General features: G+C 43.2%; 1 protein-coding gene across 1 annotated transcript in view; it reads right to left on the bottom strand.

The window, feature by feature from the left end:
• LOC129714817 (uncharacterized) overlaps positions 1-14,385 on the bottom strand; it is a 102,406-nt gene that overhangs the window by 15,779 nt on the left and 72,242 nt on the right. Inside the window, exons 41-46 of the mRNA XM_055664659.1 lie at positions 12,093-12,128; positions 11,649-11,675; positions 8,165-8,200; positions 7,885-7,911; positions 1,691-1,726; positions 211-228 (exon numbers count right to left, since the gene is read on the bottom strand). Coding sequence (XP_055520634.1) covers positions 211-228; positions 1,691-1,726; positions 7,885-7,911; positions 8,165-8,200; positions 11,649-11,675; positions 12,093-12,128 — 180 coding nt within the window. The remainder of the gene's footprint in view (positions 1-210; positions 229-1,690; positions 1,727-7,884; positions 7,912-8,164; positions 8,201-11,648; positions 11,676-12,092; positions 12,129-14,385) is intronic.

Genomic DNA, 14,385 nt, shown 5'->3' with positions numbered 1-14,385 from the left:
ACGTCTCTAGAATCTTTCTTCCAGTTTGGAATGAACTGATCCTGCACCTTCTGCATTATTCCCAGAAATACCTGCCATTATTTTACGTCGCAACAAGTCTGTTGAACAGAGGTATCAACTAATTTACATTTATTTTCGTGCAAATCAAATAATTCCACTCATTGCGAATGTATAGTGATTGTTAATTATATTTCTCCATTACGCGCTTACCTGATTTCTGTTCGTCATCTGTTTGTACAAAAATAAAAGAAGAGCTAATATAACTTCAAAGCTGGCATTCCTTTTCTTTAATCTATATTATTTTTTGTTACATTTGGACTAACGTCTACCAACTAAATGCTCTGTAACATTAAAATATGCTGCTTGTAAATGTTCCGTTGTTCACCATATCCTCTCCCGAAAACATTGGCGAACGCTACTGATTTACTGTCTATTTAATATATATCTATATTACTAAAAGTCTGATCTTGACCGATTTTGGCCCACTGTGCTGCGATTTCCGAGAGAACGCCGCCACCTACAGCCGTCATTTTTGGCCACCTCGCTCAGAGCCCCCCTCCGCCATCCGGGACCAGAGGATTTTCGCCATCCATGAAAAATCAGAGAGATATTAATGTTTTTTTTTTAATCCCCATTCTCTCTGCTGCCCCTGCTGGCGGCAGGGGGGAGGGGGGAGGGACTATACAACTCAGAAGTGTCGTGCCTCACTCAGTCTCTGCCAGACCCAGGAAGCGAGTCGATCACAGCTCTCTGAGCTGCGAATAACACTGAACGCACATCTACTCCAAGTGAGTCCCCTCGATGCGGCTGTAAAGTGGCCGCTGCCTAATTGTTTGCCTTGCCTTTTTTAAAAGTTTGTGTTCACAAAATGAATTTTGGTTGTCGGGTGGCTGCTGCCCAATTGTTTGCCTCGCCTTTTTAAAAAGTTTGTGTTCACAGAATTAATTTTGGTTGTTGGGTGTCTGCTGCCCAATTGTTTGCCTCGCCTTTTTGAAACGTTTGTGTTCACAAAATGAATTTTGGTTGTCGGGTGGCTGCAGCCAAATTGTTTGCCTTGGTTTGGCTTATTAAATCATTGCAACGGTTGGCTGCCAGCCCAAGCATCCATACGGCCCACAATGTCTATACTAGCCCTCTGGAGACCAGTAGCTTCGGCCCGCAACACCCATACTAGCGCAACAGAATCTCTCCCCCCCCCCCCCCCCCCCCCCCCCCCCCCCCCCCCCCCCCCCCCCCCCCCCCCCCCCCCACTGGCGAGCAATATTGGAATTGGTGGAGAGGTGGAATATTGCGTTGGTGACCATCCCTCCCGTGTGATGTTGGGACCCAACGGGTCCCAGGTAGTCTGGTATGCTTATATGCATATATACATATATATATATATATACACACATATATATATATATATATGCATATATATACACATATATATATACACACACACATATATATACATATATATATACACACACACATATATATACATATATATATATAATATATATATATATATATATATATATATATATATATATATATATTAGCGTCCACGACTTTGTTTATCAACGGAAAAGTCTGGCGTCACTTTCAACAATATAGATGTTTTAATTACACGTATCAAGTTGGTAGATCATTGTGATATAATTTTCAAATGTCGTTCTTCGCATAGATAGTTGTACATTTCCCTTACCAGTAGCTGCGCAGTCCGATCTTAGTTTCTTGAATTCTAAAATGAAAATATGTTTATTAATTTGCAGAATTCATAGACCTATTGATAAACAACACATATATTGATGCTACTGAACACATCCTGAACACATCACAGTGATGTGATCTGGGGTCATTGCGTGTTTCGTGTCTTTCAACATCAGACACCCTCACGCAGGCGACCCAGCCGTTGTTGATCAGACCACGACGTGTGTTCAGGTGGCATTTGCCCCTCCCCATGGACCTGTTCTCCTGATCCAGAGCCATCACGAGGCTTTCTCCGCTGTGGCATTATTGATGGCTCTTCTTCTTCCGTTGATGCCCAGTGCACTCAGGCGTTGTCGAGCGATTGCCCTGCAGATCGTCTGCAGCCAAACTCGATGGGCCTACACCTTGCCTTCCAGCCTTGCTTGCGGCAATCTATAACCACCTCATCGTACTTCCTCTTCGTCCTCGCATGGGCCTCCTCCAGCCCATCCTCCCACGGCACACTCCGTTCCAACAAGACAATGTTTTTGGTCGCGTCTGAGACCAGCTGGCCTCGGGTGATCGAGGCAATGTGCTGTGGGAAAGCTGCCAGTCCTGCGCAGTCGCCAGGATTCCTGACAGATCCCTGGCTGATGTGGCTCTTTGCAGCTGCACTCCGGCATTCACGAAAGTATTCATGTGCGTGGTGGGCCGTGCTCGTCTGCAGCTGCTGATTCCCATGATGACGGTTTCTGCAATGGGGTTAAGAACCTGCTCGTGACGCCAGGTTAAACGGCCCTGCACATCGGCCTTTGGGTAGCAGCTCAGGATGTAGACATACAAACATGGAAACGTAGAAAATAGGTGCAGGAGTAGGCCATTCGGCCAACCGAGCCTGCGCCGCCATTCAATATGATCATGGCTGATCATCCAACTCAGTATCCTGTACCTGCCTTCCCTCCATACCCCCTGATACCTTTAGCCACAAGGGCCACATCTAACTCCCTCTTAAATAAAGCCAATGAACTGGCCTCAACTACTTTCTGTGGCAGAGAATTCCACAGATTCACAGATGTACAACTGCAGAAGAACCTCCCTGCTCCTATACTCCAATCCTTTTGCTATTAATGCTAACATTCCATTCGCTTTCTTCGCTGCATGCCTACTTTCACCAGTCATTGAAAGTAGGCATGCAGGTGCAACAGGCAGTGATGTGCTGCAACGTGCCAATGCCTGACCATTGCGGGCAATCCGGAGATTCCACTTTGTCCCAGATGAAACAATTCGGTGGGCTGGGAAAGACACCATTCACTCCTGGACCAAAAACTTGATGCGCTGTGGTTCAGCCTGCCAGAGCTCAGTCCCTGGGACTTTTCAGTCCATGGCCTGCTCCCACTTCGGCCAGGCCTCAAGTCAACCGTTCTGGTTGACCTCTCCTCCTCAACCGTTGCCCTGAATTCCTCTTGGCCAGCTTGCGCCTCTCCTTCCCCTTGGCCTTGTCAACCTGGGGAATTGGGAAGATTCATTCATTTCAAGACCCTCCATCATTCCCACCAACACGGTTCAGAATGGATTCAATATTTTTCATTTGGTTCACGACAATATTCTTAATTTCCTAATTCCTCTTGTTTTTTCCCTATGTTTTAACTAACAAAATTACGGACGATTAACACGTCTCCAAGATAGAGATCTCCAACTGCTCACCATCAGATGTAACTTTCAGTATCTGGAAGTCAGGTACCATATTCCTCGGCAAGTTGAAATTGTCATCCCTTCAGTAAGTTGAACCATGTGTCTCCTAATGTCAATAGGATCTCATCTCGTACTTTTCTAATATGTGCAGTGTCAAATCACCAAGACCTTTCTTTGCAAAACCTTATATCGCTGCCTTTTTCAAGCTAAAACCTTGAAATACGCTACTAGGTTTTTCAACATCCCGATAATAAAAAAATATTAACATCACCTGCTCACCGGTCTCTCATCCTTCACTCACATCACTCCCTAAAGAACACCTTGCACCGGAAAGACATGGTGATCAAATGTTGAACCGTCTTCTTGACTTTTCCTTCCTAGCCGCACAATCTGATTTGGACCCATATCGTCGTTTCCTCACTGTCCCATAGTCTCCCAAGCAGCATGGTGGTCTTACACGCAACTCAAGACTGCAGCAGTAAAGGGCGGAGACCATCACAACCTGATCGCGGCCAGTTAGGCGTCGATAAATAAACGCTGATAACGTTGGCCATCGTTCACGACATCGTCTCCCGAAATCATTGTCAAAAACAGAGTGCGATGAGCATTAAATGACGCCATTGCCAACGATGCCGTTTTACTTAAGTGGTATTCCACTCAAACCGTGCTAACTAGTTTGCAGTCAATGCCAGTATATTACCCTCAAGTCCGCGACTTATAATCAGGTTCCCCAATGTCCTGTGCTGAAACAACTAAAAGCATTTGGAAATCGACATAATGTACATCGTTATATTGATATACTGCGTCACCTCTGAAATCCACAAATTCAATAAACCTCAATGCATTGCTACTTATTTCATATATGCAGACTACAGGTGTCGATCATTTAGTCTATCATGGCGCATTGTAACAATTTCCATGCGACGAATATTAGGTTAACTGATCATTCTTCACTGCATACTCTGACCATCCTTTCATCGACACTTGGGCCACTAGAGAGCCATCAATCCACGTTAATAAGCATACAATTTGTAGAGCTAATACATAGCGTTCACCATCTCCATGAAGATATTGATTGGTGTTAATCGAATGATCTCCACCGTCGGAATGCGAATGCCCAAGAATTATGTAGATATATAGTTGACATGGATAAAGAATAAAACCACAGAGAGCTCCAACCATTAAATTTAAAATATTTTCATGAAATTCAAGTAACAACTGCAGATGCTGGTATCAGAGATAATAACACAAACACCTCATGATGCTCATTCCGATCCTTACTGACCCCTTGGGCGCTTCTCGCATTTTTCCCTATTTTAATTCAAGCAACATCTGCATATCTGTGGTAATATATCTTTGGTGACTCAATTCAAACGTATAGGCAACATACAATCACATTGGCCCACTGTACAACACGGTGGAACTTCACGTTCTGACGTTGATTTTCATTTTTCAAGTTAAAGGTGTTCGAAATAATTAAGATAAAGATATATGGTATTCGCCATTATGTCAACGAAGCTCGAATTTAAGCAGGGGGTCAGTTTACTCCATCAACTAGTACCACAATCTTACCTCCCGTTGTACGCCCACGTGTGCGCTAACAGTTTATAGCAGTGTACTTTCAACGAACTTGAAGCTTCAGTTCCTCGGAGATTCGCGAGAGAGAGAATCGTGATTGCTGACGAACTCTCTTTGACAGACCACGCAACTCCCATTCCTTTAAATATCCGTGAAAATAAATCGCATATATTAACAGAAACGAATGTAAATATTTGATAAATATCACATTCAAATTTTAAAACCAACATAAACAATACTGAATTTGTCTGACAACATAAATATACACAACGCAAGAAATATATAGTTATGTACGTACCTTGTAAAAGCAGGATCATCATTAAAATGAAAGGCATCCGGCGATAACATAAACTATACAATGTATCCAGCCGCTCAGCGGAATAGTGAGCATTATAAGATATTAGTTCATTACAGATGTTTTACAGGTTCCGGAATAGCGCGAATACATTTAAAGCAAATGCACACGTTTTCTTAGCAAAAATTATATTATGTAAAAGTATACTGTTCTCGTCATTTAATTGCAGTCCATGAGAATACCAACATATTTTCTACGATATTCCTTGATCTCGCAAACCCGTTGTATATTATTGCTCTATTTTGAACACTCCCATATTTTAATGTTATTTCTAATATGTACGTATGGTTATTAACATTTTTTTTTCACTGCGGCGGAGTTGAAAACGAGCGACGAATCGCAAAATGGGTTCCATATAATGTAACATGACATATCTGGCTCATGGCCGGGTCAAAACGCAAAATGGTTCCTTGATCTTCGAAATACGTCAATCGAAGTGCGGATGAATGGCGTCCATAAACTCACGCACCTCGCCTTTGGGCAGCAATGAAAAGTGTGATTTGAATCAAACACCTTCGGGTGTCGTGGCAGGATTGCACTGAACATCACTGAAACATTTGAAAAAAATATATATATCGCAAAATTGAGTATAAACATGGCCGCAGTCAATAGAACCAAAGATCAGAGATGGGATATACCAACAAGTGTACAACATGTCGTTTGTGTCAATATTGAATGGCGGTGCAGGATCGAAGGGCCGAATGGCCTAATCCTGCACCTATTTTCTATGTTTCTATGTTTCGATTAAGCAACAAACAATGTGCAAGAAGAATTCGGAGGGTCAGGCAGGACCATGCCGCCGGTTCGGAGCGCACGCCGGTTCGGAGCGCAAACATATTTGCAAGTTCGATTTTGTCTGGAGTAGTGAGTCTGGGTCAGGAAATGCTGAAATATTTGGACAGCAGCAACCTGTAGAGTGGGAGCAGTGGGAGAGCGTCTTGCAGAATTCTCGGCTGCAGAGGAGAACTCAAAGTAGGCACACAAGATTGTCGATCCGGGATATATTGAGCATTAGGAAAACGTTGGAGAATTCAGCGAAACAGGCAGACATTGGGAGGAATAGATAGACCGCATTCTGCGGTGGGATCCACTCCTCAGATTTGGTACTTTCCGACAACAAAACACCAAGCCATTCTCAAAGGCTACACCGGAAACCCCTCTTGACAAAACTAAGAAGTAAATATCTAAAATGTCGAACTACAAGAGCCATAATGCCATTGCGTAGTACTGCACGAAAGCAGATCCCTTGCCCATCGTGTCCACACCGATCGCATTTGCAGATCAGGCTAGTGTCATTTCACTGTACTTGGCCCATTGCCCAATTAAACCTTTCTATCTATATATGCGTCCAAATATTATTTAATTGTCGTCAATGCCCTTCAAGCTGGCGGCGGCGGCGACGGACCGACTGGGCTGGCGGCTTAACTATCTTGGAGGTGTTCTGGGTCGGCTGCGGGAGGCGCCCTGGGACACAGAGGCTGAACGACCGCCGTCAATAGCAAACGATAAAGTGTTGATGGGCCGATGTCGAGGAAATTGTAGAGTGGTCGCGTCGGCAGAATGGGCCGCTGGAGGCACTGTAGCAGTCTGGGACTCCTTCAGATCGGGTGCCGATCGAGGCGTACAGCGGCAAGGAACAGCGGCGCAGCAGCGGATGGCACGAACAAATCGCCTGGTCAATACAACACCTGCGACTCCGACCCTGTGCTGCCGTAAGAACAGCGAGCCTTTCTGGTCAAGTTAAGATTCCAACATGTTTCTCAATTCAGACCTGAATTGTACAAGATTGTGCATACAAATTAGCGATTCTTGTGAACTGACTTAGTGAGGAATACCATTTTACACGTTATACTTAGTATGATTGTGCTTCATGTTAAAAAAAAAGGATTGTCGCTGAAATGTATGCAAAAAAAATAATTAATGGCACTTTATTTACCTAGGTACACATGACAATAAAGTACTGTTGGACGATTGAGCCAATGCATCCGCTTATGTGGCTTCCAGTGGCGGCTCATTCCAGATATTTGCTACCGAATACATGAAAACGTTGCCCGTGAGGTCCATGTTATTTCCTACCCCTCTAATCTATATAGGACCTATGCACTGCAGTTTAGGATCCTCGGGCGTGTAAAATTTGTTCAATTAAACTTACATCAATAAGGTCGCAACTCAGACCTCTGAGCGTAATTCATCCTCGACTATAACATAAACTCGCAAACCCAGGTAAGGTCCTGGTGAACCTCTTTCCACCGCGTCCAACAGACAGGTAGTCTGAGCGAGAGAGGTGTGAGGAAATGTGAGAAATAGGAACGTAGTGTACATGGTTATAGATATTTGCTCATCGCAAACCAAATAAATTATACTTATTAATTTAAATCAATACCACTGAATTTACCGGGGACATCAAAAATAATCGTGTTGACAATTGCAGATAAGGACATGGTTTCCGAATAACATTGAAAAGCTGCACTAATAGTGTAAGAATGCATTTCGTTGTCTCTGTACTGTACACTGACAATGACAATTAAAATTGAATCTGAATCTGAATCTGAGGAAACAATGTATAAAATGATATTTCCATTTACCCGAGTCTTTGTCATCTATTGTGCTTTCTATAGAGGCAAAATATTAAATATAAAAATAATTAATGTTTGATAGGTCATCGTGTGTCAAGTGATATTTTAAAGTTTGGAATAGCGCAGTATAATGCGAATAATATATATGACTTCATGAGTATCAGTTCCAAATAAGAAATCTGCTCTGCTCCATTCAGAATTAACACAACATATACGCGTCTAGTACAAGTCGCTAAACTATACCATCATTCAACCTCAACAAGTTGTTTCAAACTATTGTCTTTCATACCTGCAGTTGCCAAACTTGTCTTCAGTCTTGCAATTTCTAGAAATAAGGGGAAAACAATGTTATTTGTTAAATATTCAAGATTAAAGAACATTGCACTCATCCCATTTCCCCCCCCCCCCCCCCCCCCCCCCCCCCCCCCACCACCGGATCCCCGGTTCCCCTTTTTTTCTCTCGGCGACGCGTCGCGCACCCACTCGGCCCGTCCAACCTCGGGCACCCAACTTCGACGATGGGCCACCACTGGCGGAGTCGCTTCGAAGTTGAACACAATTTCTTGTTCAAAATGTATGTTTAAAAATGTATCTATATCTGGACGTATGGTTGTCGCATGCGTATGGAAGGGTCATTTCCAAAGTCGGAATTACATATTAAAGTGGGATTTGGAAGTCAGCGTCTTAATATCGATTGTTTCCACTTTGGTTTTTAAAGTATTGACGTCGGGTGCTGTGCGATTATCATGGTGGAGATTGTTCCATTCGCGAATTGGCTTTGGGTAGGTGAATACCTATAACAGACATTACAGTTTGGGATGGTATTAAATTTGAAAACATCCGATTGCCTGGTCTTTGTTTGGCTGGGTGAATTTGTAGATTGAAGTTTACTCTTGACGTTGCTTCGAATAAACCCGTGCCTTCCTTTATATATGTCCGTCAGGCTGAATTTGGTCCTAAGGTCTTGAAGAATTTGCCTCTCTCGATCAGCAAGGATTTTAGTGATACTGGACTCCCGGCTGTAAACACCAACGGTATACCTTGAAGCACTATTTTGAATATTTTTTAAATTGCTCCCTTCTGTTTTGTATTGTGGGTCTCAAACCGCGGAGCAAAATACTCAAGTTTGGGTCTTATCAGAGTCTTGTAGGCTATAGACATCGTTCTGTTGTTGTAATAATAAATATTTAACCAGCAATCCCAGCATTCTGTTAGCGTCGCTGGTATTTCGGTTGATATGAGAATATCGTTTCAAATCACTACTAAGCTCCACTACCTGGTAGGGATGATGTTTCACCTCTTCCACGGTGGAGTGTCCCAACTTGTATTCCATGGAAACAGGATTCCAGCTGTGGGTGTCTCTCATACTGAAGCACTTGAAAGAATTCAACGCTATCAGCCAATCTCCTTCCCATTTGACGAAAGCATCAAGGTCTTGTTGGAGTCTCTGTGGAATACTCCATGGATTGTATTCTATAATAGAGAATGCAATCACTCGCAAAGAATCTAACCTTTGATTTGACCATCGATGATTGATATATGCCAAATGTGTTAAGGGTCCCAGGACGGTACCCTGGGGGACCACATATTAAATATTAGCCCTGTTGGTAGAAACACCCTCCAGCACAACGTGTTGGTGGCGGATTGTAAGGAAAATCTCAATCCACTTCAATGACAACGAAACTGGGCTATAATTTCCGTGTTTACTTCTATCACCCTTCTTCAAGTTCAAGTTCAAGTGAGTTTATTGTCATGTGTCCCTGATGGGACAATGAAATTCGTGCTTTACTTCAGCACATCAGAACATAGTAGGCATTGACTACAAAACACATGAACAATTAAACTGATAAAGTGCAAATAACAGATAATGGGTTATTAATGTTCAAAGTTTTGTCCGTGCCAGGTTTAATAGCCCGATGGTTGTGGGGAAGTAGCTATTCCTAAACCTGGTCGTTGCAGCCTTCAGGCTCCTGTACCTTCTACCTGAAGGTAGCAGGGAGATGAGTGTGTGGCCAGGATGGTATGAGTCTTTATTGATACTGCCTGCATTTTTGAGGCAACGACTGCGATAAATCCCCTCGAAGGAAGGTTAGAGCCGATGATGGATGGACTGGGCAGTGTTTACTACGTTTTGTAGTCTCTTCCTCTCCAGGACGCTCAAGTTGCCGAACCAAGCCACGATGCAACCGGTCAGCATGCTCTCTACTGTGCACCTGCAGAAGTTAGAGAGAGTCCTTGTAAATCGAAGTTACGTTAGCATCACGCCAAGCATCCGATAAACAGCCAGATGATACCATGCTTTGCAGTCTTCACACACAAGGCTTGTTGCTTCCACTTTCACCACACAGGCACTTGGGGGTGTATGGAACAGGATCGGCGTTGATATCGCCGGATAACAGTAACAGGAACAAACACAGGTGGTTATTCGTGTTCTTAATGGCAAAACTGTGGTTATGACGTGTTGATGACATAAAATATAAATGGAACAAGCTCACCAGCATATCTTCAGTGATATTCAAAGGTGAATCAAAAAATGAGGGACACGCCCAGTGAATGTTGCCTGGGTTTCAGCAACCAAGTTACAGAGAAAGGTTGAACAAGTTAGGGCTTTATTCTTTGGAGCGCAGAAGGGTAAGGGGGGACTTGATAGAGGTCTTTAAAATGATGAGAGGGATAGACAGAGTTGACGGTGGATAAGCTTTTCCCACTGAGAGGAGGGAAGATGCAAACAAGGGGACATGACTTGAGAATTAAGGGACAGAGTTTAGGGGTAACATGAGGGGGGACTTCTTTACTCAGAGAGTGGTGGCTGTGTGGAATGAGCTTCCAGTGAAGATGGTGGAGGCAGGTTCGTTTTTATAATTTTAAAATAAATTTGATAGTTATATGGACGAGAAAGGAATGGAGGGTTATGGTCTGAGCGCAGGTATATGGGACTAGGGGAGAATAGGTGTTCGGCACGGACTAGAAGGGTCGAGATGGCCTGTCTCCGTGCTGTAATTGTTATATGGTTATATGGTTATATGGTTATATCCAAAATTGTGGGCGAGTCGAGTTGTATTTATGATGAGATGTCCAAAGGCAACACAATCTTTAGATTTTTAGACGACTTTAGTGGGCACAGATAATTCGAAACGGTTATTGTAAGGTGTAGATTTCCGCATGGTTGATTGGCGTCCAGGCCAAAGTACAACGAGTAAATATTCCAGCGACTTAGTAGAAAAGTTGAATGTTCACCAATTTACACCCGACGAAATACAGTTCATCAAAATTGCTGACGGCGAAATTTACAACACTACTGCGTCCATTCGACAAACGTCGGATATAACTTGAAGAAAAGTAAAACGTGCAAATTGCACGGCCCAGCATAAGCTTGAAGCGGTAAGTTATCATTTCGTGAACTCAAGAAACTTGGATGGCAAAACATAATCGCTAAAAATTTGGATTAAAAAGATAACCCGGAGCTATTTGAAAATGCGACTTGCACCAATGACTTCTCTCTGAAGAAAAGGAATAAAAACAATGAAAATGAAAAATTGAAAACGACAAAGTACGAAAATTTTTAAATCAAGTTGAGATCAAGTGATTGCTAATTAGAAGATGAAGATAAAGTTAAATTAAGGAAACCTGTCATTTATCTCTTATTCAACTTATTCGTAAAATTTGTCGCTCAAAATGAGTTGAATTGAAGACTCGCTTCATATGCTCCCCTTATTCCATGACTACGGAAAGAACAATCCAAAACATGTTTTTTTTAATATACATCCACTCACCTGCGTCTTTCTCAGTTACCGTATCCTCTGTTAAAGTAAAAGTTACAAAGTTGGCTCATTAGTTTTTTAAGGTAGATTAATACAGACAACAAGTCAAAATACTTTTTTACATATTAAATCCATACATCAACTGGAAAATATCATGTTTATATTTTTATTGCACATGTTTCCTCGTGGAGAATAATACTAAATTAACGCTGAAATTAAGCAGTTCACCAAGTTGCAATTACAGTAGACCCTTGCCACAATGGACTTACCTACAACGGATTTGGGGTGTATAAATGGTCGTATCTACCCCCCCCCCCCGTCCGCCAGTTACCCACTGAACTTTCGTTATGGACTTCCGATTGCAGGAGCGTCTTTGCGAGGGTTTACTGCATTAAAATATAAACTATTTGTTCAATAACAGTGTTATTCCGGTAACGTTCGGCAGAAATATCGCACCTAAATCTTTCACAGTTCTCTTCAGCTTTGCGATTTCTTTTTGAAATAAAAAACAAATTTAGAATCATTAGATTTCATTGTATTTTTGCATACTTTTCTATCGCCAGGACATAAATAAGACAAATAAATGAGTCAGAAACAAGAAATCGTTTTACACTAATTTGATAATGTCTCCTCACAGTATGGCAGGCCAACGGCGTAACAATTCATTTGCTGATAAATTGACTTTTGCGTATGCAAACATTTCCCGAGATCATTTTAGCTCTACGAATTTTTATCTTCCTACACCCTATTTGATGGTGCGAATGAAATTCGTTTCTTGAAAGGATATGCGGCATAGATTATTGATCATGCGATTGCCAATCGCAATCAAAGCAACAAAGATGATTTGTCGTCGGTTCGCCTGGCGGACGGATTTCCTCTTGGTGTGCAATGACCAATCCGACATGCAATGTAAAAATTCTAAACACCTTTGCTAAGAACTGTTATTTGCTAAACGGTCCTTAAACGTTCTCGTGTGCTTCTGTTATGTCTGCAGATATTGATTTTGTTACTTTGCTTTATTTTTTTAAGAAGCTAGACGAGGCTTCTAAGTAAAGGTATGACACTGACGGCAGGTTTGAAAGAGTTCAGTTATCATGCTGGAATTCTGCTTTCCTGGAATGCTATTGTTTTATCTTCATTTCCCTTCCTAACACGTGCAATTGTTTTAATTACACGATAATGCTAAAGATGATCCCTTAATTTTGCTGTTGACATAATGGTAACTGCAATGAGATATTGCTAGCATTTATGTGGCTGATCGATTCATAGTGATAAACTAAAATACCAATCCATTTTACAACGGATAGCTTTATATACCGGAGAGGACGCAATCACTGTCGACAATTGTAATACCCATCATAATCGACAGAATGTTGTACAGTAAGAGGAAACGCCGCGCAGTTACACTTGGATCATTGGAAAATTGGCCTGTGTCTATGAATTTATTGGGAGGTGCAATTCAAATTATATTTTAGTGTGAATATGAGTGTCGCATTGTTTCTTACATGTCTATAAGTTACAAACGGAAAACAATAACAGTGGAATGTTGGTGTGTATTGCATTACATCAATAACTAAATAATAATAATAATAATCTTATTTATATAGCACATTTTTAGTCAACTTGCATTGACCCCAAAGTGCTTCACATAATTACATTACATTACACACAGGCAAAGGTGGGTGAAGTGTCTTGCCCCAGGACACAACGACAGTATGCACTCCAAGCGGGATTCGAACCGGCTACCTTCCGGTCGCCAGCCGAACACTCAGCCCATTGTGCCATCTATCGTCCCACTAGCATATTTTCAAAATCTTTCTTTGATGCTTGCCACAGTGACTGTATATGGATTTAATGGATCGTCCAGGTTGCCGAAGTTCGAGCAGTGAGCGGCACTCTGACTTCCCGCTCTGCGCAATAACATTCACGTTACACTTCCAATAGGCTACGAGGTGCGCACGTCTATATGCCCCATGATCGAAGGGGCGCTGTCGAGTATTGCTGCTCTGCCTCCAGCTGTCTGTCATTTTCACCCTTTTTTTGTTGTTATTGTCTCAAATGTTTTTGTTTGAGCTCTGGTCTTGTGTGTGTGTGTGTGGGGGGGGGGGGGGGGGGGGGGGGGTGTATGTATTATCGGTCCCTACCTGGTCGGAGTTGCGGCTTTCCACCGAGCTGCACCTTCGCCCCTTCCTCGCGACCAAACAACGGGCCTGGAGCGGCGGTTCCTCCAGAGCCGGACAGAACTTCAGCTTGTGCGGCGGGACAGCGCTGAAGCACCATCGCGGTGCGGGCGATACCTTACCCGGGTCGCCGCATGGTAAGCCCCGGTGTGCTGTGACCGCCGACTCCAAAATCGCGGAGCTGTGGTGGAGGGGCGCCCAGCTGCGGGCGGCGCTGGGTTTGAACACCGGGGAGCTTGGGACGTGTCGCCGAGATCGCCAGTGTCGCAGCTCCGCCCAGCGCGGCCTGCGGACTTTGGGATTCGCGGTCTCTGGCAATAAGTAACCGTTCCAGACACTCCGGGTCGCTGAGAGTGTTTTCTCTTCGCCCGAACTCTATCTTCCGGCGAGAGGGCCTGAAACATCGGGCCGCCGTTGCGGCGACTGTGGTGGCCTCAATAGGCCCGACCATGGGTGAACAAGAATAAGGGGACTGGACTTTGTTGCCTTCCCTCACATTGGGAAGCATTGTGGGGGCGATGTTTTATGTTTTAATGTTAAAATCCTTAATTTTGTAAGGTGTCCTTGAG

This window comes from Leucoraja erinacea, chromosome 42 (assembly GCF_028641065.1).
Source record: "Leucoraja erinacea ecotype New England chromosome 42, Leri_hhj_1, whole genome shotgun sequence".
Taxonomy (NCBI): Eukaryota; Metazoa; Chordata; class Chondrichthyes; order Rajiformes; family Rajidae; genus Leucoraja; species Leucoraja erinaceus.
This window is presented reverse-complemented; position numbering and strand designations above follow the sequence as displayed.